General features: G+C 34.4%; 5 protein-coding genes and 1 long non-coding RNA gene across 8 annotated transcripts; 3 read left to right on the top strand and 3 right to left on the bottom strand.

Moving 5' to 3' along the window:
* The first annotated feature begins 1,052 nt into the window (after positions 1-1,052).
* On the top strand, positions 1,053-7,215 carry LOC114749586 (serine carboxypeptidase 24-like). Its single transcript, XM_028938101.1, has 9 exons — positions 1,053-1,310; positions 4,188-4,295; positions 4,379-4,474; positions 4,702-4,794; positions 4,883-4,965; positions 5,058-5,455; positions 5,551-5,646; positions 6,148-6,253; positions 6,863-7,215. The coding sequence occupies exons 1-9, from the start codon at positions 1,064-1,066 to the stop codon at positions 7,004-7,006; spliced, it is 1,371 nt and encodes a 456-aa protein (XP_028793934.1). The 5' UTR covers positions 1,053-1,063; the 3' UTR covers positions 7,007-7,215.
* A 176-nt stretch (positions 7,216-7,391) lies between these two features.
* Positions 7,392-10,747, bottom strand: LOC114749587 (nucleoid-associated protein At4g30620, chloroplastic). Of its 2 annotated transcripts, none has more exons than XM_028938102.1 (7): positions 10,556-10,747; positions 10,012-10,169; positions 8,922-9,022; positions 8,785-8,824; positions 8,186-8,257; positions 7,765-7,821; positions 7,392-7,680 (listed from the first exon to the last, which is right to left on the bottom strand). In XM_028938102.1, the coding sequence occupies exons 1-7, from the start codon at positions 10,644-10,646 to the stop codon at positions 7,606-7,608; spliced, it is 594 nt and encodes a 197-aa protein (XP_028793935.1). In that variant the 5' UTR covers positions 10,647-10,747; the 3' UTR covers positions 7,392-7,605. The 2 variants fall into 2 exon arrangements, with proteins under 2 accessions (XP_028793935.1, XP_028793936.1); XM_028938103.1 differs by lacking the exon at positions 10,556-10,747 and adding an exon at positions 10,264-10,365.
* Positions 10,748-12,634: 1,887 nt separating this feature from the next.
* LOC114749636 (uncharacterized) lies at positions 12,635-15,926 on the top strand. 2 transcript variants are annotated; one of them, XM_028938171.1, is made up of 5 exons: positions 12,635-12,992; positions 13,134-13,797; positions 14,566-14,636; positions 14,844-15,234; positions 15,333-15,926. In XM_028938171.1, the coding sequence occupies exons 2-5, from the start codon at positions 13,684-13,686 to the stop codon at positions 15,525-15,527; spliced, it is 771 nt and encodes a 256-aa protein (XP_028794004.1). In that variant the 5' UTR covers positions 12,635-12,992; positions 13,134-13,683; the 3' UTR covers positions 15,528-15,926. The 2 variants fall into 2 exon arrangements, with proteins under 2 accessions (XP_028794004.1, XP_028794003.1); XM_028938170.1 differs by lacking the exon at positions 12,635-12,992 and having other exon boundaries at positions 13,080-13,572; positions 13,602-13,797.
* A 705-nt stretch (positions 15,927-16,631) lies between these two features.
* On the top strand, positions 16,632-17,644 carry LOC114749580 (UPF0057 membrane protein At2g24040-like). The gene is made up of 2 exons (XM_028938092.1): positions 16,632-16,888; positions 17,509-17,644. Exons 1-2 carry the CDS (start codon positions 16,799-16,801, stop codon positions 17,638-17,640), a joined length of 222 nt encoding a protein of 73 aa, XP_028793925.1. The 5' UTR covers positions 16,632-16,798; the 3' UTR covers positions 17,641-17,644.
* A 1,363-nt stretch (positions 17,645-19,007) lies between these two features.
* LOC114749635 (uncharacterized) lies at positions 19,008-19,847 on the bottom strand. Its single transcript, XM_028938169.1, has 2 exons — positions 19,691-19,847; positions 19,008-19,418 (listed from the first exon to the last, which is right to left on the bottom strand). The coding sequence occupies exons 1-2, from the start codon at positions 19,800-19,802 to the stop codon at positions 19,174-19,176; spliced, it is 357 nt and encodes a 118-aa protein (XP_028794002.1). The 5' UTR covers positions 19,803-19,847; the 3' UTR covers positions 19,008-19,173.
* Positions 19,848-22,003: 2,156 nt separating this feature from the next.
* Positions 22,004-23,056, bottom strand: LOC114749623 (uncharacterized). The gene is made up of 2 exons (XR_003740569.1): positions 22,862-23,056; positions 22,004-22,422 (listed from the first exon to the last, which is right to left on the bottom strand). It is a non-coding gene; the product is annotated as an uncharacterized LOC114749623 (long non-coding RNA).
* Between the last annotated feature and the right edge of the window lie 1,909 nt (positions 23,057-24,965).

Below are 24,965 nucleotides of genomic sequence, written 5' to 3'. Positions count from 1 at the left end.
GTTAGTTAAATTAGCTAATATGATATGTTTCTTTTAAAATATCATAAGTATCCTCTTATATTCTCCCCCTCCCTACCCTATTTGATTACTCTTGAGGGATATCAATAAGGTTAATTTGAAAAAATATTACTCCCTCCGTTCCTTATTATAAGAGACATTTGATGTTTATGGCATGTTCCTATATATAAGAGACACTTAAAAGTTGTCTCTAGTTTTTTGTATTGATTTCCTATTTTACCCCTATTTATTTTGTCTCCAACTCATACTCTCTCTCCCTCCCACTTCTCTTTCTTTTAATAATTTAATTATTCTCTTTCATACTCTCTCTCCTTATTAATAGGGGTATTGTTGGAAAAAACATTATACTTTTTACACATTAATTGTCCTCAACTAATTTTAACTGTTTTTTTTATCAACGTAATTTGATTATTTGTCTCTTATAATAAGAAACGGAGGGAGTAATAAACAAATAAAATAAGTTTTATATATAAGACCAACATCAAGTTTCCAATTAGACCCGGAGAAATATAAGATAAGATTATGATTCACCTATTATGTTAGGAAATTTTCTCATTTAGTAGTGTACCTTTTTTGCCCAAAAAAAAAGGAAAAGAGAAAGGGAAAAAAAAAAAAAAAAACCATGGACTTGGATGCCAGCTGCGCTAATGAATGCTTCCAAATTAATGCAGGTACCTAAACGAAGACCCTACGCACACAAGTTAAACACAGTATGTTGTGTGTCTGTATACATACTACATACATATATATATATATATATATATATATATATATATATTGAACAACTAGTTAACTATTTGTTGCACAACTTTGATGCAGCGACTAACTAACAGATGAGAGAAGCTAATAAAGTAAGTGTTTGTTTGCGTGGCATCCCAAGGAATATAAAGCTCACTGGCCTCTCTGCATTTATTCATCATGTTGCTTTCTCAGGTCCACACCCACAACTTGCTCTTACAGCCTCTGTCCTTATGTGTATATATACTCACACATTCTCATATATACCATATATTTCTCTACTAGAAGGCGTAGAGTTATATATGTAATGGGATTTGAAATAAGCAAAGGCTGGATCTTGTTTCTTGTGTGGTGGTTACTGTTATTATTGGCTTGTTCATGGTGTCTGGAGGATGATCGAATAAAGGAGTTGCCGGGGCAGCCGCCGGTGGGGTTCAGTCAATTCTCCGGCTACGTCACCGTGAACCGCCGACATGGGCGAGCTTTGTTCTACTGGCTTACTGAGTCTACCTATTCCCCGCGCAATAAGCCTCTTGTTCTCTGGCTCAATGGAGGTATTTAGTTTAATGAGTTCAATATGGCTTCACCTTTCTTCTTTCAGAAGACATGGGAGCATATTGCAGCATGTCATAAACAAGTTTCAGTTTCTGCAACTTCTCTGGTTTATTTACGCTTCTTCTTCCACTAACTGCAGTAGGGTAGAAGCTACTACTATTTGGGTTCATCGATGCACCTAGCTGGCCCTCATTGCTTAACCACACACGTACACTCTCATTTGCCAGATAACTAATTTACAAATAGTAAAAAAAATTAGGTAACTTAGTTATTTATAATAAATGGATTATAAAATTTTTTAACATGTATATTCACCATAAAAATTACTTGAAAACAAAATAAATAAATATTAGAAATAAAGTGAATTGAGATTTTATATGTTTAACGTCAAATTGAATTTCAAACTAGTTTTTATATTAAAAAACAGAAGTAATATTTGTTAGTATCTCACTAATTTCAAATTTGAGTATTATTGTGATATCGATCCTAAATAACAGGTTATCTTTCCCTTCATCTTGACCTAACAAGACAGTGCCATAAAGTAAAAATATACTCCCTCCGGCAGTCCTTTTTCATAAGTAGTTGGATTAAGTTATTAATAACCTTATGTTAATCAAAGAAATTAGTTAAAATTAGTTATTTTTATAAAATATTAAAATTTTCTGAATAAAATTATGAGTTAATTAAGGAGTTGTTTAATTAGTTAGAGTTTTATAATTAATAATATTAGATGAAAAAAATTAGTTCAAATAAAGCATGTTTATAGTATAAAATAAGCAGGAAGTCATTATAATAAGCACCAGGGGAGATATATTACTAATCTTGACTGCTTAAGTGTGCGTGTATGTATATTTGAAACCGAAATGAAATATATACATATACATATACATAAAAGTTACACAATTTCACTTTAAACTTTCCGAGTCAATGGTGCATTAATTAACTTAATATACTTAAGTTCTAGCTTAGTCTCAACGGTAATTTTTTCGTTAGGCACATATATCCTCTTATTGAAAGCAGTTTTATTTAAGACACTATCAAATACTAAATAATCATGTTGATTTGTCACGTTATGAGGGACTAACTCTTTTCACTAGATCCAATCGTCATTAGCGTCTCAATTGCATTTAGTCCTTTTAAAATGTGTTCTAGTATGGAATATGTTTAGTGGCTTCTCCCATTTCGTTGGAGCCCACAGTAATTAGTAGCCTCATTCACTCTTCCCACATGTTCATCACCCCACTCTTTTAATTACCTTGCCCTCTCACCTAACACAAACCCATCCACCATTTGTGTATCACAATTGTTTTCAATAATCATTTGGATAAATTTTATTATTTTTTTTAAATTAAAAAATTAAATTAATTAACAAAATAAAACTTGGACTCCCCCATTCGCTCCTCTGGTGCCACTAACTAAAAAAAAAAAAACTTGGTTTTATCATTGGTTCTAGATGATAAGGACAAGGACATGGCTCATTCTGATAACGACGTGAGTTTCTTCCATTAAAAAAATCTTACTAAAAGAAGAATCTTATTGTAATTTGTAAATTATTACAGGATGAAAAAAATTTGTACCATTTTTTTTCAACTCTTACAAGTTAAATTGAGAAATTCGCATTTTACTAAAGAAGAATCTTATTGTTTTGTGATGAAAAAAATTTGTACCATTTTTTTCAACTCTTACAAGTTAAATTGAGAAATTCGCATTTTATTTTGTGTTTTTTTTGCAATTTTTTAATAAACCTATTAATAATAACTCAATTTCAGAAAATCTATTGGTAATTAATTATTTTTTCTTGGACTGTTTTTTTTAAGAAATTTTTTTCAAGATGTATCGATGTAAAAGTTTCAACTTTCAACGTTAAATATCATTGCGTCACGGGCTGTTTTGGCCTGCGACTACAATTACTTATAAACTACTTCAAATCGGCTGAAAATCCCGAGATTCTGGTTATTATGGAATTGTAGTCTAAATGATTTTCTTCAAAACCTCCCCTTCCCTCTTTGACAGAGGCTCATAATTTATTCATTATCTGAAGAAACGAACAGTGAACACAGAAAGTTATGCTTCCTCAGTATCTTTTTCCCTTTCACTTCCTATTTATTTTCGCTTTTCGAATCTGAGTGGGAAAGAAACAACAATCAACAACGCAAAGTGAACTAGCTTTTCCATTTTGTCTGTATAACGAAAAAGATGCTCCGCTTTTTTTTTTTCTTTGCCTCTGTTTTTACTTCACTCTTCAAAGCACGCGCATTCAGAATCTAGTGGTGGTCATGCTGCATTACGACCACCTTGTGGGGCTACGGAAATTCGTTGGATCAGATGCTTTGGGAAGCCTCGTGGACCAGCGATTTTGTATTGGTCCTTGTCTTTGACATGAAAGTTATCAATGGAAGGTTGGAATTTGAGTTAAACAAAGCCTATTTTACTGTAGAAATGGTAAAGTTTGATGATTGCATATTCATTGATATCCACAGAGATGCCTTCTACGTGTTCCTGAAAATGACGCAGCCAAATGAACGGTTAGATGTCTTGCTGCCCGGTAATACGTAGCTTAAAATAATTGGGGCTTACAGTTTCTGACAAAGTATAATGCAACATCCGTATCACTACCATATTTTACCGTACCATACGGAGTTTGAGAAATAAGTTCTTTTGATAACAACTTATGAATGATAGAATTTGTAACTTCGGTATAAATTTTGCATTTTATATTCGTCACTCATGGGGTGCGTTTCCAGGGTTCACAATTCATAGTATTATCTGTACCATGATCCATAATACACGACCTGATTAAAATTTAGAACATTACGTGCAAAGTTGAGTAAATCATGTTCATAACCTTGTTTGCATGTATGTTTTCTCTGTTTCAGGGCCTGGTTGCTCATCTGTAGCGTATGGGGCATCAGAGGAAATTGGTCCCTTTCGGATAAACAAAAGGGGGTCTTCCCTATATCTTAACAAATATGCATGGAACAGAGGTAATGGTTATAATACAAGGAAATTATTTTAACCTTAATCTTTCAGAATAATAATATCTACAAAGATAATATCACTGGTTCAGAAGCAAATATCCTTTTTCTTGAATCACCTGCTGGTGTTGGTTTCTCCTACACAAATACAAGCTCGGACCTCAAAACTACAGGGGACAAAAGGACAGGTATGGATTTGATGCTCCTTGCTTTATTATTTTCTTTTGGGAGACAAGAACCCTATTCAAAAGTAATCTGAAATTCAAATAAAACTACACTCTCAAATATTAAAGTGATACGAAGGACCTATAGTATTAAATTTATAGAGTTGTTTTCCTCTTATATGATTAATTTGAGAATTCCAACTTTATAATACAGCTCTGTTTTTTTTTTTGGCCTGAACTTTATAATACAGCTCAAGATGCACTGATTTTTTTAATTAGATGGATGTCAAGGTTTCCACACTATAAAGACAGAGAGTTTTACATCGCTGGAGAGAGCTATGCAGGTAGATGAACAACACTGCCGGCAACTTACTGTGTTTTTTGAAAAATCATACAATTAAAAGCTGATATTTTTATTCATCTTCCGTTCAGGGCATTACATACCCCAGTTGGCTAAGCAAATTTATGACTATAATAAAGCACATCCACATATCATGAATCTAAAAGGGTTCATCGTAAGTGAAGTACCGTGAATCCTTCATTCATTCTACCAATCAAGATTTTACCTTCAGTTAGTAATAATCTGCATGCAACTCTGATAATTCAGGTGGGAAATGCTGTAACCGATGACTATTATGATGGGATCGGAACTATCACATATTGGTGGAGCCATGCTTTGATATCTGATCTCTCATACCATTCAATCCTCAAATACTGCAATTTCACATCAGAAAAGACTTCCAAAAAATGTGATGATGCAGTGAGTTATGCAGTTAACCATGAATTTGGAAAAATTGATACATACAGTATTTATACCCCAACATGCCCAACTCGGCATAACAATACCTTAAGATATATAAGGTTTAAGAGTACAATCTTACATAGGGTTTCAGGGTATGATCCATGTACTGAAGATCGTGCAGAAAAATATTATAACCGTCCTGAAGTGCAGCAAGCAATGCATGCAAATGTTACAAGCATCCCTTACAAGTGGACTGCTTGCAGGTTTGCTTACCGACTTAGCTAGACCAAAAAATGAAAATTTTCTGCTCAATTTTCTGAAGTAAAAATTTTGACATGTACCTTTGTTGGTTGTACAGTAATGTGCTCACAAGAAACTGGAAGGATTCTCCAGTTTCTGTATTGCCTATATACAAAGAGTTGATTGCGGCTGGGTTAAGAATATGGGTTTTCAGGTAGGGTTTCTTTCCCTGATATTATTGCATGAAAGAGCATCAGGCAATTGACCATAAGTTTTGACCATTTGTGGCCTATTTATGACGTTGCTATTTGACCCACTAGTAGAATTCCCAGTAAAGCCTTCAGGATTGGAGAGTTTTCCACTTTTACAAACTCTCTTTAGGAGATTAACAGAATTCAATTAGACAATAGCACACTTATTAAGATCCAAATCGGTCCCCAGATCTTGTTTTCATATGGTGACATGCAGTGAGCTTATTATAAATGACATTACTGGTACGAATATGGAGAATTTTAAACAGGTTTAGTGTACTAAAGAAATGTGAATCAAATCAATAATATATGTATACGGACACATACATGTGGGAGATGAACGGGTTTGAAATTATATGTGAAATGTTACTAATCCATTAAAAATTATTTTTGTCTCTGGTTAGTGAACAACGTTTACTCTAACGTGTCTCTGATCAGTGATCATTGCCTTCGTTATAATGCAGCGGGGACACAGATTCTGTGGTTCCAGTGACAGCCACCAGGTTTTCCCTCAACCATCTCAATCTCACCATTAAAACCCGTTGGTATCCGTGGTACTCAGGTGGACAGGTATATACCGAGCCTTTAAGCCCGGCTAAATCTAGTTAAGAAATGAAATATTATTTTGATTTTTTTGCATCAATTTAATCTTTGAAAAAGAATTTACATACCACTAGAGGAGGATTGCCTAGATAATGGAGGTGAAATATGTTGTGGATGGTAATCAAGATCATGAAAGGTCCTAACACTTTTTTTTAAATGACTACATTGAACAGAAAATAAGTTACAAAGCGATAAATATTTATATAAATCAAGACAGCGATTTTATCAAAGGCAGTTAGGAGAATATTCAAAAGGAAATCATATCATGATTTGAAAAGCAATTTTACAAAATATGAGAAGTTTTACATCAACTTGCACAAAAACACTTTTTTAAAAATACTTTTTGTAATTACTAGACACCCCTTGAGTTTAAGTAAAAATTACTTTTAGTTCTTCCAAAACAAAATACCAAATTCAAGCCATGCGGCCTTTAAAGAAAAATAATGTTTGAATCCGACAACACCACGATCTAACGTTAGATACTTGTCAAGGAAACATCAGTCTTCAAAATTCCATTCCTTTTGTTTCCCTTGTGTTAATAGCTCCTCCTATTCGATTTTCCTTTTGGTGTTATAGGTAGGCGGATGGACAGAGGTGTATGAAGGGCTCACGTTTGCCGCTGTGAGAGGAGCTGGACACGAAGTACCATTATTTCAGCCTAGGCGAGCATTCACACTCTTCAAGTCTTTCTTAGCAGGGAAGGAGCTACCAAAGTCTTAAAAGCTAAGACGTTACCAGTGAAAATTGTAACATTTCATCAGTCGCAGTACAAGCATTTACATTTATTTTGTTCCCCTGCAATTAATGGGTTGAGCAGCCTTAATAAGAAATTACAATCAGATATTCAAACTGTAGTTTGTGGTTTGTAAAAACCACGTTGAATTTTGTTTGCCTCCAATAATAAATAGGCAAGCTCCATTTTCAGACAATAGACTCACTGACTTTGTTGCTTATTTCCCAAAAAATAAACAGCATCAATTTTTTCTTTTTGCCCCTTACAAAGGGGATTCGAATCCCAGAGTCTTCCTCATTTTCTTCACTTTCAACTAGACAAGGGACAATCACAACGTTGGTGAGGTTTTCCTTTGTTTTTGCCAAGACTACAAGGAATTAACAGGACTCAAGATTTCCATTCAACAAAAAATAGAGCAGGGACAAAGGGTTTGCTTTACTTTTCTTACACAATTTGGAAGGATTTCAAGCCTAAAATACCGAATAAGCAAAATTTAAACTCCATGGTAATAGTAAACAAGCGTTCTTGCCATGGGACGTATGCAAAATTGAAACTCATCGCATACTCCAAAATGAGAATATTTATCTCACTTAAGTCCTTCACCAAGACCTGGTGGCATTCCTAAGCTCTGTGCGAGATCGTTCATTCTTTCCTTCATGGCCTGGAAACATAAGCAAGATTGAGTTTTTCAGTTCAATAGCCAAAGCCGAAACCAAGTTTTCATTCTCTTTTAATATAGTCTTACCTGGACACTCTTTTGGTGGGCATCCTTGTATGCCTCAGTGATTAAAAGTGAAAGTTTCTGCAACAGGAAGATGGCTGATATTAGTAGTGGTTTACCTTTGGCATGTTAAGCCATAATGATCATAGATGACGACAAAAGTGTGCAATCTTAAATATGCAATTCCCTTTCCAGATTCAAATTTTATGGGTCATGCTAAGAATGTCTTCCAAAACTTCATAAGATTCCACTAGATGCTTTTGGAGTTCTATTCTCGAGTCTTGAGACGCAAAGGTACAAAGAAGATAAAGGAGATCTTGAAATTGCTATATCACACGTTCTTGCACTGCTAGCGCACAAAACAATCCATGAACCTAGAAAGATATAACACAACAGAGAAACAACATAAATGATTACAAGGTCAAGCATTGTATCGTATACTCACTTCTGATCCCAGTTCCATGGCAGCTTCAGTAATCTCTGTTCGTACAGGTTGCTGATTCCCAGATAGCGTTACCTAAAAATTAAACTTCAATAAAGTTAAGCTAAAAAAATGGTATCAAGTTACATGTTGAAATTAATAATGTGATCCAGCACATCATGATGTCGGTTGTTATTTTGACTGCCGATGTATGAAGCTAAAAAAAAAATAAAGAGGCAGACAAATTTTTTTTCCCTCACCGAAAAACTAAATCCTTATTTGGACAAATGGCAAAAACCATAAGAACTATACATATAGGCTCCCCCTTCTAAGTTAAATAGGGGAGACGATGGTAGCATGGGAGGGACACTAAAAGAACAGGTTAAGAACAGCTCTTTAATGGCCATAATTTAAGAACAGTTTATATACAAGGTAATATCATATATCCATATAAACTTGAATAAATTTCAAATAATTCTCAGTTGGTCCAATGTCTAATTTTTAACGAGTTTAATATCAAATATTGGTGGGCATAAAAAAATCAGCAAAAACAAGCATACAGAAGTTGCCATTACATAGATAAAGGTAAAGAGAAGGAGGAAGCCAGCAAGCACAAATCATACCTTTACTAACTCACCCTCACAATAACCATCAAACTCTGCTCTGCATAACAAAATAAAATGCATATAACCTTAATGCCAATGAACCTGCACTGAAGTCAAAAGAGAAAAGCTACAATGCTTTTAAAGGAAAGCCATACACAGCAAGCTCTTTTTGCACTCGCACAGCCTCAACTTGAACAACCATTTGCGCCTTCTTCACAGTTTCATAAAGATTTTGCATGTTTCCAAGAATGCCAGCCTAAAATTAATCAGATGTGAATACATATTGGTCTGTTATTGATAATATGTTTAATCAAATCAGAATCAGATTGAAAAAATACGAAACAAACCAACCAAGAAATAAAATACTGCTCCCCTCAGCCATGAAGAGAGGTTAAGGGGAGTGCAGAGTAATTAATCTTAAGCCTAGAATAAAGGAAGATATTATAACGTGAGAGAAAATTATTAATTATTTTGAAACGCACTGATCCAATAAATTTTAACAGTGTTGAATTGGAACACATTTTTTTGCACTAAGAATGTATATAATCTTAAAAAAGGTAACTTTGATAAAGTTATCACGTCTAGAGATCTGAAGATTAGAACACAATGATTGCGATAAATGCCTTTATTTGTGGTGAATAGTCTAGCTGTGAAATGCATTTCACCCAAAATAAGACAAGAAAGACAAACACAGGGACTCATAACCTTAATTTTAACAAACTCTAACCTAACCATCATGATTTAGTTCTGAAAAGGTAAAGTGAATAACATGGGCGGGTAGGAAGGTTTATGTCCGGTAGGGAAATCATAAGCAAAATACAGTTTCTAGGTAGGTTCTGTACATCTGTCTTCCTAAGAAACTTGTCCGAACATCATAGAAGTTGTCACAAAGAATGAGAAATAATTTTCAATGAATTCCATGCTCTTTCAAAAGAAGGCTCGCTGTATTCTCAAAGCATGAATGTTATGCTAATCCTGTTAATCAATCTGGGCTATTCATTTCCCTATCAGATAAGAAAACAAGAAACATCTGATTAAAATCAATGAACAGAAGATTAAACAGGTAAACAAAACAAGCCCAAAGATACTGTAATCAAATAACCATCAATAATTATGTTCATTAATATTATGCATGAAACTTATGTACAATGCAAGTCGAAGTCAGTAGGAACCATAAGTGAAAAGTATACCGAAGTCTATGATTACAAGAATCACAGATGGCAAGAGTAAGCAAACTTGGCTAACCTTGGATGGCGCATCATCACTTTTTCCATTATTGTCTTTCTTCCCTCCAAATAGTCCGTATACCCGGACACATCTATGCTGCTCAGGCCCAACTTTTCGAAGATCAGTCCGAGATACTATCTTCATATCAACAAAATTTGCACTGGAATTCAAGTTACCTGAACAATAGCAAATGATAGTTTACCTTGGGACTGTTATAAGAATACAAAATTGAAAAATCAAAAGCATACATGTAAAATGCTTTAGCCTTACGTAACATATTCCTTGGCAGCTTCTCGTCATGCTTATATTCTCGACTAAAGGGAATGCAGTTTATAATAGACACTATATATCCCGACAGAAATGTCAAAATGATATTTTAATGAAGAAACGCCCTCTCCACTAATTTTGGAGACCGACACCGCAGACCTAAAATCCAAGAATTTGCATTTAATAGTTTTCACCCATCAAGAAGTATGAGCCCGCACAACATCTTGAATAAAAAAAGACTCCAACTTTTTCCAAAATTACGACCAGCTGAGAATATATGAGGAGGATTACTTACAGAGAGAAGCAGATAAAGGGCAGAGCCTTTTCCAGTCATTTTTGGCATGCGGATTTGAGAGCTGACCAGTTAGAGAAACCGTGGACGCCATTGGTTTCCACTTGCAAAAGGAAAATTGTTAAGAGCACGGGTTTTGAAGAGAGAAGATACACCTTGGGGTTTTTGAAGAATGCAGATAAAAGAAGATCTTTTTTTTCCTTCCCATTCATATCTACTTGATATTGTATTGAATCGGATTGGGAGGCGGGCGGTGACTCCGGGTTATCGTCTCTCCGGTTTGAGGCTTCTTTGTAAACTGGCCAATTATAGAAGACCACGTCGTCCTTCTCCGCCAGGGTGGATTTGCTGGGCCCGACTGGTGGAGGTTGGGCCGTAATATTATATATTGCATATACCCATTGCCCATGAAATATAGAATTTGGCCCAAATGATAACTTTTTTTACTTTTACATTTTTTACCCAAATAACAAAAGGTTACCAATTTATGGAAAATTCTAAAAAAATAACTGTTGAATTTTGAAATTTTAAATTAGTATTGGTTACTATATTTAAAAATTGAATGATAACATTTTTTTGTAAAAATTCTTAATTTGAAATTTTGAAATTCAACAATAATTCTTTTCCTAACTTTATACTAATTTTTGGCAGAGCTTCATTAATGTTGATGTTTGTGAGAAAGATTGCCCCAAAAAAAGGTTTGGGAGAAAATTTTAGGAAAACATAAGTAGAATTATTTTGAGATTAAACTAACAATCCAGTTCTTAAAATTTACATTTTCTTGAAATTATTTGATATCATAAAAAATAATTTAATTAAATTATTAAAGCATTGCCTTGGTCCTAGTTAGATCCTTTAAATATATGATCTTTTAATTTAAAAAAAATCCCAAAAAATACCTCTAAAATTTTAAAATCTCAAATCAGAAATGATTATAAAAATATGTTGTTATTTTTTTGCCAAGTGTTGTAAATTGTTATCAAAATATAGTAAATAAGACTGATTTAAAAATTTATAATTTAAAGGTATTTTTTTGGATTCTACCCTTAATTTGACTCCCCAGATACTTAATCCCAATCAAAATGTTTCCTCTGAAAATGCTTGTAGGCTCTTTAATGAATTGAAAGATAATTTTTGACATAAAGATATGTTTCCAATTTAAAAGATAACTGGGGTGTGGAGCCGTACTCTACCTAATTTTAAAACGAATCATCTTATTAATCATTTTAAATAAATTCATATAATATTATCTCTAATCTTAATTATAATACTCCTCCGGTCCTAATTATAAGACCCAATTGACTTATTTGAGGAGATTAAGGAAGTAAGTTAAGTTAGTTATTTATAATAAATAAGTGTTGTTATTCCTAAAATATCCTTGCTAATTAAGTATATTGGCTAAAACTATCATTATTAGAAGGATTATCTTGGAAAAAAATGCATAAATATAAGAGACAAAATGGATTGGGTCTTATAATTAGGACCAAATAAAAAGTCAAATTGGGTCTTATAATAAGGACCGGAGGAGTACTTTATTTATAAACTATAATCAAAATCTTATACAAAAGATAGTAGTAGTATAATATTAAGGTGTCAGTGTCAATTTATTAATTTATTTTGATTTTTTAAAATGTAATTTTTTAAGGGAAAAGATGCCGACCCTCACCGACGTACACGAGAGTTTGCTGCGGCGAGACCCAAAGCCCAAGAGGTGTCGGCAATCTTTTTTATTGTTTGTTTGCTTTTGTTGTTTATTAAACTGTTCCTTGTTCGTTCCTCTCTGTAATTTCAGGAGCTCTGCTTTGAATTCTTGCCCCAGAGGTGGTTGGGTTCACATGGCACCCAGTGGGAAACCTAACCCAGGTGAGAGTGGCCCCCCTATTCTTTGGCTCCCCAAGTAATGAGTTCAATGAAATTCATCAATCAATCAATCCGGCACAAATTTAATGAAATTCATGCGAATAGCATATAGCATCTCGAAAATGTACGGTAATGTCCCAAAAAAAAAAAGAAGCAGCAGCATGGAAACTTTCCATCAACACCGATGGGTAAGCTAGCATGCAGACTCAATGTAGGTGTGGTGGTATTGATTTGGTGGGATCTTTCGCATTCCCATTTAAGAAGATGATACAGCAAACATCAAATATTAAATGAGAGATTGATTTTTCTGATCCACTCCTCATATTCCTCCACTACGTTTTCTTGGACCATTTCCAATGGAGATAATGGAGGTAGGCTAAATCCAATAGGCATCCTTTATTCACTTTCTTCTTTACCTTTCATCATGAAAAAGCTACGGGGGCAGATTATTGGGTTTTCTCCTGCACTTCCACCCAAAACATGGGCGTGAAATCTGAAAAGCTATAAAATTGAAAAGGAATCTTCTTTACTGAGGGCAAGCACCAACAGCATAAAATCACACTCAAAGCCTTAAAATAAGGTGAGTCCGACAACTAATGGTAGTAATAACATGCTTAAGTGTTACCGAAAGCAAGAAAAACTGTTCATCCCATTTATCTTGCTCTCTGCTTTTTTATTTCCCTGTTTCTAACTTCCTCTGACCCATTCTCTCTCTGTCCAGAAATATGGAAATTTTACGCATCCTTCTACGACCTACTGCTATCCCAAGATCCAATTCTCCCTTCTCTGTCCTTCTCTTTTCTCTCATAAATGGCCCAGCTGGACCAAAATTTATGTGGAAGAAAAACAAAAAAGAGAAAGAATGGGAAAGAAAGGAAAGGAAAGAGAAGTTTGGGCGTGTCTTCAAATCTCTTCCAACCATACCCACCTTACATTACGACCTCTCTCTTTCTCTCTCTGTCTGTCATAGGTGTTATGTTGTTGTTACCCGAAATGCCCTTTCTGCAAGCGCCCAAAAAATCCCATCTTCATCACGGTCCTCCAAAAGAACAAAATTTTCTACAGAGTTATGAGGGCCTTTTATGTCTCTCTTTGTCTCGGTCAGAGTTTCACAGAGAAACCAGGAAAGCCAGAACCTCCTCTTTCTTTTCTCTCTTCTGCCTTCTTCTACACTTGCCTTGTATCCTGCCCTATTCCTTTCTCTGCTCTTCCCCCATAGTTGTTCGGTTTAGGTTTTGGGCCTGGGGGTTGCTCTGATATTCACTGATCTGATGAAGAAGATGAAAAGGATTGTTTCTTTCGAATCTCCTTATGCTGTTTGCGAGGATAAGAGGAGTAAGTATAGGCATCAATGTCTGTTGCAGGACTATGAAGAGTTGGAGAGGGTATTACTTCATCTAGCTTATGAAGATTTTTGATTCGTATTGTGGCTTTCATTAGATCTGCTATTCTTCAAGACTTTGTCGATTTTACCTCTATATTACTTCTTGTTGATAAACAATTTGTCTGAGGGAATAATTGTTGAAGTTACAAAAGAAGAATTTGATCTGCTGGGTTTCTTTTTTTCTTTTACCATAGGGATGATTTTGTTTGATCTCGTGTTTTCGGAATATCTTGCTTACTCTTAAGCTCCTTAATGAAAGAGAACTGTTTATTCCATAGTTGCGATTTTTCGTTTGGGATTTCAAGCTGATTAGATTTATTTGGCTGTTTCTTATTACTTATTAGGGTTTTTTCTTGAATCCTAAAATTTAGTGTAGTTTATCTGGTCTCCATGACAACTTCTGTTTTCGATTAGTTTTGCTAAGAAACGTCTTTTGTAAATATAATATCCTTGAGTTTATGTGAACCCTATTCCTCGAGTGTCTGGAAATATATCTACTTTATGAAAAAATGATTATGAAACATGTCAGATAAATTCAGTGTTGCTGTGTTCTTTATAACACGCAAATTTGAATTCTGAATTATATCATAAATAGGCTACGACTTAGTTTTGGGATAATTAAACTCCATACGCCAAAGATCATCTGTGATTGTTTTCCTGCACTTGTATTACTGGTTTATGGGTACAGTTTGTTGGGCAAACGCTGTCTGTATCAGGCTCACTATTTATGAGATTCAAAAATTTTACTCATGATATTAAACATGTTCAGGAGACGGAAGTCATGAGAAGGAAATTGCAAATTTTGAAGCAGAAAAAGCTGATGCTATCAACTGAAGTTCGGTATGGTCTTGGCTTCTGATTAACTAGTTTGTCATATCAATTATACTTCTTTTTTTTAAAGTACAAGTGGCATACTGAAACCAGCTTAAAAGCTAGCAAGATTGAACCCACAATCTCTTATGTGCAGGAGTGAGCCTAGTGCTGAGCCAAAGGGCTATCATCCGTATTATTGACTTGTCCTCTTGACTATTTTCTATGTCAGTGCAGATTTTGTAGGCAACGATGCAGATACCTTATGAGAAATCCTTCTTCCAAGCTTCAACCACGGCAAGATGTTTCCCCCCTGCATAATCCTAAAATCCAAGCTTCCATTGTCTCTAAGAACAGAAAGTACAGTAGAAAAGAAACCAGTTTGCAATCCCGTATTGCTTCTCGTTCATATGCAAAAGAAAGGGTTTCTGACGGCGTTGAGGGTAAATCACAAAAACCCGCACGTGTGTTCGATTTAAACCAGAATGCTAGGAGTCTTACTGGAAAAGATGCTTTTTTCATCAATTCTTCAGCTCAACTGTTTGACTTGAATCAAAATGATAGGATTCACAGTGGGAAGGATTTAACAAAGAAGAGTATAAGCCTATTTGACTTGAACCAGATTTCGGTACTAATTAATTGTACAACACTTTATTTACATATACGAGTCCTTATTTATTTTAATTGTTGTTAGCTTATATCTTATTCCGTAATGATGCAATCCAGGTAGAAGAAGAGGAGTTGATGGGTGACATTGAGAACATGAAAAGTGAGGAACCTAAGAGAAGTGCACGGAAAGGTGCATGCAATGAGGAGCACGGTGATATCAAGTTATCGGGTTGTAGAAGCATGGGAAATGGATCAAATAGGACGCGGAAGAGGAAGATTTCATGGCAAGATCAGGTGGCGTTAAGGGTTTGATCATAGTACAGTAGGCAAAAGCTGCTCTTTTGGAACGTTGTAGACTTACAGAGGCGTGGTGGATTTTCTAAGTTCACTAAACTGTTATAGCTTTATGTTTCTTGTGTAAAATATACGGTATTTTTATACATATGCATATAGATTAAACGGTGTAATTCTGCTCAGGACAGTAGTATCTCTCTTCACAGTTTGTTTAGTCTTTTATTGATGATATGCCCAAAGTAGACCGAGGTGGGATTTTGATTATTCCAGTGTTGATCTAGTGGTTCTTGAAAGAATCTGCTGTTTCGTTTGGTTCAGGCTTCGAACTAATGAAGGTTCTGTCCTCTGGCCAAAATTGAAGATTGGCCTGTGTTTGTGTTCAGTTTGTTGTCTTATCAGGATCTATATGTTGTATTAGCAATTCTGGCTAGCATATATTTCCTTACTGTAATACACAGCAAAACCAAATGACAATTAAATGAAATTCTGCAGAAGTTTGAATTTTACTGTCACTGATGCGTAAACAGAGAAACATCGGGGGAATTAGCTTTTCCAGGACACTTTCAAAGGTTTTTGTCGCATCTATTTGCATGAAAATAGGCTTGAAAATCAGCTAGCTGGCGAAAATATGCTTCTAAAACTAGGTGCTGGAGACGAAGACAAGTACATTGAGACTCTGAAACGCTAATGGTAGAAACTGTTAAGAAATCAAGTGATGGGACCATACTTTGGTGGTTCAACACATGGTTCTGGTTATTCGTAGATTGGAATCTGAAAAGCTTTGCAAATTTGCCCATTTGAGTAACGATTTAAGACGAATGACTTGGATGATGCTTGAGGACGGAGGCATGTAATGATTTGTACGAGAAAAACAATGGGAATCCCTTCGGGGACATCCGACCGACGACACGAGAAAACAATGAGAAAAACGAGTTTTGATCATCATAATGATAAATATAATACAGTAGTTAATTACCTAAAGACTACCAACAAACAAGAATCCGGAATGACATTAACCGCTAATAAATCGCATCTTGTAAGGAGAGCTGAATTGGCGGAGTTCAATCGGTTTGTTTGCCAACTTTTCCATGGCATGCTGAAATCGCGTGGTCTGGTCTAATAACTGTAAATCTGTGATCCTTTGACCGTCTCAGTTGAAGAGTGGCAGAGAGACGCGCGTACAGGGGATTGGGGAGCCGAAGAATCAGATCTAAAAATCTAACATTTCTATTTCCATCATCAATACAAGAGTGAAGACGAAGCACCCGCTTGCTATCTGAGTAGTGAAAATGGTGAATAACTGTGAAATCTGCTGTGAGATACTGATAGCAGTATTACTTCCTCCAATCGGAGTATGTTTCAGGCATGGTTGCTGCAGTGTGCGTCTCTCTCTTTCTGTTTGTGTATATATAGATGTGCTTGTTCCTGTCTGGGACGTGGCCCCTTGATTTCAGATGCAGAGAACCTACTACATTATTTCTGCTTTTTCTCATCTATCTACTCATTTTTCTATATACCTTCCTGGAAAATTTTAGCCCTGCAATGGTCATTTCCGCTGTGTATGATGGATTAAACATTTTAGAATAGTAAGTGTGACGACTCGGTTAATTCAAATTGTTCAAGAACTATCTACCTAAACAAAGAAGAAAGAAATAAAAAGAAAAGAATTTGGCTAGTCTTTTATAATGTGACGAATCAGATTTGAATTCCTGTTAGGAGAGGTGTTCATATTTAATATCTACAGGATTGTCTTCAATAAAAAATATGTGCTTAGGGAGAGAAAAAATGAATTTGTTTGAGAAGTAATAGGCTTGACTTGAACCGTATCACTTCTTAAAACTACGAGGTGGAAAATCTCCTTCAGTATCACTTCTGTGTTTCTCTATAAAATTGAAGCCAGGGGAGTTATGCGTTTCTCAAAATTGTCTTGTTTTTTTTTTTAATGTGAAATTCTTGCAAATTGATTGCGACAAAGTGAAGTGTGTTTACTCTGTTTCAGGTTGAATTCATAATCTGCTTGCTCTTGACTCTGCTTGGGTACATTCCAGGAATAGTCTATGCTCTTTATGCCATTGTTTTTGTGGATCGTGACCAGTACTTTGATGAAGCAAGGCGTCCTCTGTACGCGTAGTAGTAGGCTAGTAGAACCTTTATTGTCAACTTACTTTTCGTAGTTTATACACACTTTGGTCATTTTTCAGACACTCAATAATTGAATGGATGCAGCTTCACTTGTAATATACCGTTGATATTGCTTTGATCTTGTCATCCTGTTGGTTCGCCTTTATATGTTGAATACTCCTTGTCTGGCATCGTCTCTTAGTATTCGAGCCCAGTGGACTATCATTCTATCAATTATGAACCAGAAAACAGTAATTCCACTGTCCATGATATGAATATATTCTTGACACAGATAGATATGATATTGATTGTTTGAGAGCTGTTCATATTCGGGGCTTCCTAAAATGAGTTTATAAGCATGTTGGTGACGATAGTAAATAGTATTACTTTTCAGGCCGCAGATTTTCTAACAATTTTCTGGGATCAAGATTATGCTGTTATGTTGAAGGTCTGTGTACCTCCTGGGTTTTGCATTGGGTTAAGAACTTTAGAGACTATATCTCAAGTAATAATCTGTATAGCAATTTCAGTTTGGAAAAGGGTCTTTTTAGGGGTTGGGTCACCATATATTTCAGGGGCAACTTGAAGTGAGCAAATGGCTAAAATAATACTCTGCTTTGTCTGCAAATCATAGAGTTTGAACATGCCAGGACCTGATTTTGTGTCATCCTTTGTGATGCATGAGAGATGTAGGAAAGGGAGAGAAAGGGAGGGAAAGGGAGAGAAACAGAAGGAAGAGATGAGAGAAACGAGAACAGAGGAAGAGAAAACGGGGAGAGACTCAATTCACAATAGCTGATTACAAGACCCCTTCTTGTGCCTTTTAATAGACCATAACTCTAAACCTATAACTAACTACCCATTAACCTCCCTTAACTAACTAACTCTCTCTCTCTCTCTCTCTCTCTCTCTCTCACACACACACACACACATTTTATTTTGCATATCATTTTGTTATCCAACGTTTATATATTCCCTGGTTTGTCAAAGACCCAGAAATGTGCAAGTACGCACGCTTGTATATGTGTTTCAGTGTATTCCTTCATATTGAAGATCGTTAGTTAGGGCAAAGTAACATGTAAAGAGGCCTCAGACTTGAAATTAACAATCTGTGGCTTAGCTGGTGACTGGCCAATTAGATAGCAATAGTTATCCAACGTTTTACATAATTTAATCCTTGACATTGAGCTTATGCGCCATCCATGTCCACATCAGAGAGTAGAAAAAAGGGTATGAGGAGAAATTTAATCCTTGACATTAAGCTTGCCTCACCTTTGAAGACTAAGATGGTGTTGTCAAATATCATCAGTTTATTGACTTTTGTTGCTTGTATGGATGGGATCTGACTTGTTCACGAGGTAGTAACCGGAAAAAAAAAAAAAGAAAGGAAAAGTTCATATCAAAAGGATGGTTTACACCGTAGTTCTCAAATTTAGTTACATACCACAAGCCAAGAGCAAGAGTATAAGAAAGCAAATGAAAATTAGGAAGGTAGCACAGTACAATAGCCCTTCAGTTTAGAGCTCGTAGATTCAACAGGAATTTAATAGAAGCAGATAGCAAGTAGCAGTCCGACAATTAGATGCCTGAAAGCTGCCATGAACAAGGATGAGTGTTTGATTGATAAGGACTGAGCACTACTCTTGCCACGTGGATGCCTTATGTCATTTGCACCACCATAGACTGCCTTGGCTCTCTTTATAGTTGTTCTATGATGGACAATATGCAATGCTGGATGCCTTCTTTGATTGTCCTGTTTGCCTGATCTGTCGATCATACCATACATGTCTGCATGTTTTTAAAGCTGTTAGAGGGATCATAATAACATACTGCCTCCGGTCCTAATTATAAGACCTCATTTGTAGACTATAAATAAGGTCTTATAATTAGGATTGGAGGTAATGCCTTTTAAAGCTTTTCAGGTGAAGTGGCTTTTTGGTAACTAGCAGAAATGTTTGTTCAATTGGAATTTCATTTTCATACAAGAACTGAGAAGTGAGAAGAGGTAAATACAGAAAGAAAAAAACTAGGACACAAGAAGTCCATAAAATATGCTTTACCCTTGTGCTGCTTTAGTGAATGTGCTTCTTCACTAAGTGTGCTTCCATAAGCTGAATACATGAGAACGATGAATAACAGAAGAAAGAAACATAAAACTGGTGTCACTCTCATGTTTGAATCTTCTATGATTCAACTGCAAATGGTTGGTGGTTATGAAGAGGCGCTTTATTAGTTGGTCAATATTTATAGTGAATTTAACAGTAATTATGTGTGGCGTCATTTTGAAATCCATGGACGAATAATATTCCTTGCAGGAAAATGAGAGCCATTGTTGGAATGTGTTGATTCTTTGATTGCCGGTGAGTTTTCTTGGAACGATACCCATTGTTTTTGTAAAGGAAAAGGGTGGACGGTTTAAGTGTAAAGCATTGTGAATATATTATGCTGTGACAGATATGGACTGGCAATAAAATAACAAAAGAGATTCTTTGGTTCATTGATTAATTATTCTTTTGCAAGATTCTCACATACATTAAGCTGATTAGAAAGAAGATTTTGATTCTTTTTGTTGGTCGAATGTCATGTTACTTCTAATCTAGTTTCTTCGATAGCTTTTCTCCATTAAGAAGAAGGTGCAGTGTAATAGTGGAATCTTTGAATAAATTTGATGCTTTAGATTTGATATTTTTTCAAAGATACATGATAATTTCTACTGTTGTAATATGATTTGAATGATTTGTAATTGTAACGAAGAGAAACTATATTCGTTCTAACTTCTCTACAAACTGCACATGCAAATCATCTATTGATCTAACCAAGATTTAATTTATTATTTAGATTTAAAATTTAGATATCAATTTATCTCTCTTCATGCATAGAGAGAAAAACATTTCAAATTTGTAAATGATTTGCTTTGCAGAAAAAAATTAACCATTGTTACTTCAAACTTTGTTTAAGTTATGTTCCATTAGAAGGTTGGATTGTATACCATTAGGTACCATAGCATTATCCGCACGGTTGAGAGAATTAAATCCTATTATAATTTTTTAGATTAAAATTAGTATATTAGTTATGATTTTAATTTAGTTGACTATGAAAATTAGATTTAAAATGTGAAAATTATTTAAAAAATACAAAATTTTTACTAAGTTCAATCTCATCACTTCTTTGCCACACTTTGATCTGTCTGTACCCATCACAAGAGTACAAAGTTTAGGAAAATTAAGATTAAGGATTTAAGTTTGTTAGGAATGATAGTTGAAGGGATTACTTGTCATGTCTGAGTTTCAAAATTTTTTCTTGTGATCCAGATTCTACTGATTTGTTATGATTTAAGCAACTCTTGGGTTTTTGCAGAGGTTAAAGCTATATCTCAATTCCAAGTAATTATCTATCCGTCTATAAAATTTCAGTTTGGAAAGGAAAATAATGAGCCAAACGGCCACATGAATTAATATTACCTCTGGTCCTAATTATATATTAATTAATATTATCTTTAGTCTTAATTATAAGACCTCGTTTATAATCTACAAATGAGGTCTTATAATGAGGATCGGGGTAATATCTCTTGTTTTGTTTTACTTGCTAATCAGAGAATTTAAACATGACCTCCTGTTTATGCATCATCCTTTGATAATTGATACCAAACCTTTGTGTATAATTTTTTAGTTTCACGAAAACCTCAAACTACGCTACGAAGTCTTCATGATCAGATTAACTTATTTTAAGTGATTTTATATTATATAAAATAAATATGTGAGAGTAGTTTTGTTTCACAAAACATAATAAAATGTTTTTTTTTTAACACATCACGTCCATGTATATGAGGGCATGAAATTTTGTGAAATTTTCTTTATGCTCCTTTCGTTTTCCTTTACAAACTTCCTCGTGTTCTTTGTCTATTCACTTTTTGTTTCCTCTTCACTTCAACTTTTTCAGAAGAGTTTGGTGAGAGACTGTATCATTGACATTAAACTCAGCTCAATTTAATTAAAGATCGACTAAGATTGATGTTATGCGGGGGATTTGGTTGGTTTGCAACTCCAGTCCTCATATTCAGTTACACGGTAAAATATTTTTGTGGTCTTCTCTTCTTGAATTCAAAAAAAATAATAAGGTAACTTTTTTTTTTTGGTGTACAAATAATAAGGTAACTTTAAAATAATATTACCTCCGATACTAATTATAAGAGCTAATTGACTAATTTGAGAAGATTAAAGAAAGAAGTTAAGTTAGTTATTTGTAATAAATATATGTTGTCTTTCCTAAAATATCTTTACTAATTAAGTGTATTGGTTATAACTACCATTGTTATGAGGACTATTTTGGGAAAAAATATAAATATGAGAGACAAAATAGATTGAGGTATTATATTTAGGATCAAAACAATAATCAAATAGGGTCTTATATTAAGGAGCGAAGGTAGTATCAGTTAAAAGTGGTAACATAAGTATATTCGATATTATACATATGGATTTTTATGGAGAGAAAAAGAAACGCTTCTTCTCCAGATACAAGCCAACTAAGATCTTAATTAAGGCTAATGCGGAATAGGGAATTTAGAAGAAGCAAACAACAAGTAGCAGTGCAAAGATGAGATGCCGGGACCCTGCCGTGAACAAGGACGAGCTTTTGATTGACAAAGAATTTGCACTGTTCCGACGACCGGCCCGTGGACGTGGTCCATTCACCGTCCGGCCACCACTTCCGGCACGTTGAACAACATGCCATAATCCTGGTTGTCTTCTTTGATTCTCTACTTTGCTCCACCCGTTGATCCTACCATGCATCACTGCATGCTTTGAAACTTGTTAGAGATTATATATAATAAAAACTACCCATGAATCTTCATTTTGAAACTCGTGTGTTTGGTACTTGAGGGAAGGGGGAAAAAAGAGAGAATGAGAGATTAGGGATTGATCTGAAATGTGGAGATTCTTTAGTTTTCTGAAGTGAAGTGAGATAGACACAAAATAATGAGCCATCTTCTCATTCTCAATAAAGTCACTTTAAACAATCCAATTTAGAAACGAGAAACATGGATCCTATGTAGGGAAAGAAGGAAAGCTGAGTTGAAGAGATTTAATTTTCTCTGCAAACTTTGGAAGAACTTCAAAATATAAGAAAATGACTTGCCCCTTTCCTTTTCTTAATGACTCAAAGAGAGAAAGTCTAAATACCGAAAGAGAAAGCTAAGGAGGAAGAAACAAAAGGGTGTAGAAATACTTTACCTTTAGGCTGCTTTTGTGAACGTGTTTCTGCAGCAAGTGTAGTTCCATGAGTTGAGTACAGGAGAACGATGAAGAACAAAAGAAAGAAACACAGAACTGGTGTCACTCTCATATTTGAACCTTTTGTTTGAATTAATTATTAACCTGCAAGTTGTTGGTTGTTTTTGTGGAAAGGCACTTTGGTTTGGCAGATATGCAGATATAAGAGGGCATTTATACTTCATCAATTTGGAAATGTGAAAAGAAAAAAAGAAAGGCACTTATCTATGGTGGGTTTAACATCAACGGTGTGGTTTTGAAACCTTTGAATAAGATTCCTGGCGAGAAATTGAGAGCAAATATAATATTCTATTTCTTTGATTGTCTGTGAATTTTGCTTTTGTTATCTTAGTATGAACGCCGCAGTATTAATGTAAGGGAAAAGATTGTGAAATCTCAAAGAAAAGATAATTACTAGTAACCTCTGATAACAAGTGAATATTCGTTATTTATTATTCTAAAACTTATTATTGCAGGCTATTTTATTATGTAATTATGCTTCTCATTTGGGTAGTTATTGCAATTCTTCCAAAAGATTATTATGAATGGAATTTTAGTGCCTTGTGAATATTGTTATATGCTGATAAGCATGGGATTGGAATAAAATAAAAGGAATAAAGAAACTCTTTTATTGTTTATTCTTTTTATATTAATCACTTTGAAAAATTACTTCGAAAAGGTTATACTAGTGAACTTCAATTCAAACCAAGGATTGGGACTTAAAAGTCTGTTTTAGTTCAGAAATCAGTGGAGTTTACATCTATGATATCTATTCACATTCCACCCCATTTTTTGTCATTTAAACTAGTTTTAGAAAGTCACCCGTTAACTGTTTTTTCCCTTTTTTCCCGAGTTCTCTCTTTTGGCAGAGATTAAGCAGTGTGGAAGCAAGATTCTGATTATTTAGGTTGACGTCAAAAAAAATAGTACGTTTCAAAATATATCATAGTTTACGATCATAGTTGGAAAAAAAAAAAGCTAAAAGTTATAATGAAGTCTTTTAAAAGGGATTTTAAAAGAAATTAACTAATAAATTTCCGATAGCCTAAGAACCAGATTCAGCTTGATATATGATTAATAATTGTTTGATACTTCGAACACTAGAAGTAGAATGTTTTCTGTGCAAAATGATTATCTAATATAGAAAAAGCTGGGTAGCGATAAAGAAGAATTTAGAATAGGATACGATGAGGTTGTCAACTCGACTTGGTCGATTGAAAACCTTTGATTTGAATCTTTTTTGTTTTGTTTTTATGTAAGAATTAGTTTCTTCATTGAATAATATTCCTCTAGTCCTATATGCAATACTCATATTGCAGTATAATTTACATTACAAAATGAGTGTTATACATAGAACAGGAGGAGTAATAATTTTGTTTGGTATTCACAAATCTTATGGATATAAAAAAATCCGATGCCAAATGTTGATTAAATAGTCCCCTGTATTATGAGTCATTCAAATGAGATAATTAAAATGTTTGTTAATAAATTGATAGATATAAAAATGATACCATTTGACACTCTGCATCGTTACGGTATTACTAAAATTGATTAAAAAAAAGTAAAAATTGATTTGTCTAAATCTCTATTAGATGAATGTTGTATACATAGTCTACACCAATTACCCAATATCATTGGTGCCTCTTGGTAGAAAGAATTCTGATTGAATAGTCTCTTCTTGTACGCAGAGACTGAAAAATCTTAAAGATAATCAATTCATTGTTCTCAAATTTCAATATGTTATATGAAAATCTTGAAATATTTATTATATTATTCGACAAAATGAATCTAATGAGATTGTTTTGCCGTCTCTTTTGTCGTCTTTAATGTTATTATTTGATTTGACACGAAAGGCAAGAGTTTGTGGTTCATTTTCTTTTTAAAAATTAAAATAAAACTAGTGTATAATTTATCATATTATCAAATTATGCAAGGTATATTTTTTAATAGTTCTGTTATTTTCTGATCTTTTAAACCCTTGTGTGTTTTATGAGGCAATTAAGCAAACCATAAACAGTAGATAATCTTAACGACTTATTTTTGTCCTCTTTGACGCACTATGTTC

Source organism: Neltuma alba, unplaced genomic scaffold (assembly GCF_004799145.2).
Source record: "Neltuma alba isolate B1F8T4 unplaced genomic scaffold, ASM479914v2 tig00006103_pilon, whole genome shotgun sequence".
In the NCBI taxonomy this organism is placed as follows: domain Eukaryota; kingdom Viridiplantae; phylum Streptophyta; class Magnoliopsida; order Fabales; family Fabaceae; genus Neltuma; species Neltuma alba.
This window is presented reverse-complemented; position numbering and strand designations above follow the sequence as displayed.

Coding starts and splice junctions, on each gene's coding strand:
- LOC114749587 (XM_028938102.1), bottom strand. CDS start 10,646: ATGGCGTCCACGGTTTCTCTAACTGGTCAGCTCTCAAATCCGCATGCC. Junction 8,825..8,921: donor GTGCAAAAAGAGCTTGCTGT/GTATGGCTTTCC, acceptor TTTGTTATGCAG/AGCAGAGTTTGATGGTTATT. Junction 7,681..7,764: donor CCCACCAAAAGAGTGTCCAG/GTAAGACTATAT, acceptor TTATGTTTCCAG/GCCATGAAGGAAAGAATGAA.
- LOC114749635 (XM_028938169.1), bottom strand. CDS start 19,802: ATGAGAGTGACACCAGTTTTATGTTTCTTTCTTCTGTTATTCATCGTT. Junction 19,419..19,690: donor TTCACTAAAGCAGCACAAGG/GTAAAGCATATT, acceptor AAAAACATGCAG/ACATGTATGGTATGATCGAC.
- LOC114749580 (XM_028938092.1), top strand. CDS start 16,799: ATGGTGAATAACTGTGAAATCTGCTGTGAGATACTGATAGCAGTATTA. Junction 16,889..17,508: donor TCAGGCATGGTTGCTGCAGT/GTGCGTCTCTCT, acceptor ACTCTGTTTCAG/GTTGAATTCATAATCTGCTT.
- LOC114749636 (XM_028938171.1), top strand. CDS start 13,684: ATGAAGAAGATGAAAAGGATTGTTTCTTTCGAATCTCCTTATGCTGTT. Junction 13,798..14,565: donor ACTATGAAGAGTTGGAGAGG/GTATTACTTCAT, acceptor AAACATGTTCAG/GAGACGGAAGTCATGAGAAG. Junction 14,637..14,843: donor ATGCTATCAACTGAAGTTCG/GTATGGTCTTGG, acceptor ATGTCAGTGCAG/ATTTTGTAGGCAACGATGCA.
- LOC114749586 (XM_028938101.1), top strand. CDS start 1,064: ATGGGATTTGAAATAAGCAAAGGCTGGATCTTGTTTCTTGTGTGGTGG. Junction 4,795..4,882: donor CGCTGGAGAGAGCTATGCAG/GTAGATGAACAA, acceptor TCTTCCGTTCAG/GGCATTACATACCCCAGTTG. Junction 6,254..6,862: donor CGTGGTACTCAGGTGGACAG/GTATATACCGAG, acceptor TTGGTGTTATAG/GTAGGCGGATGGACAGAGGT.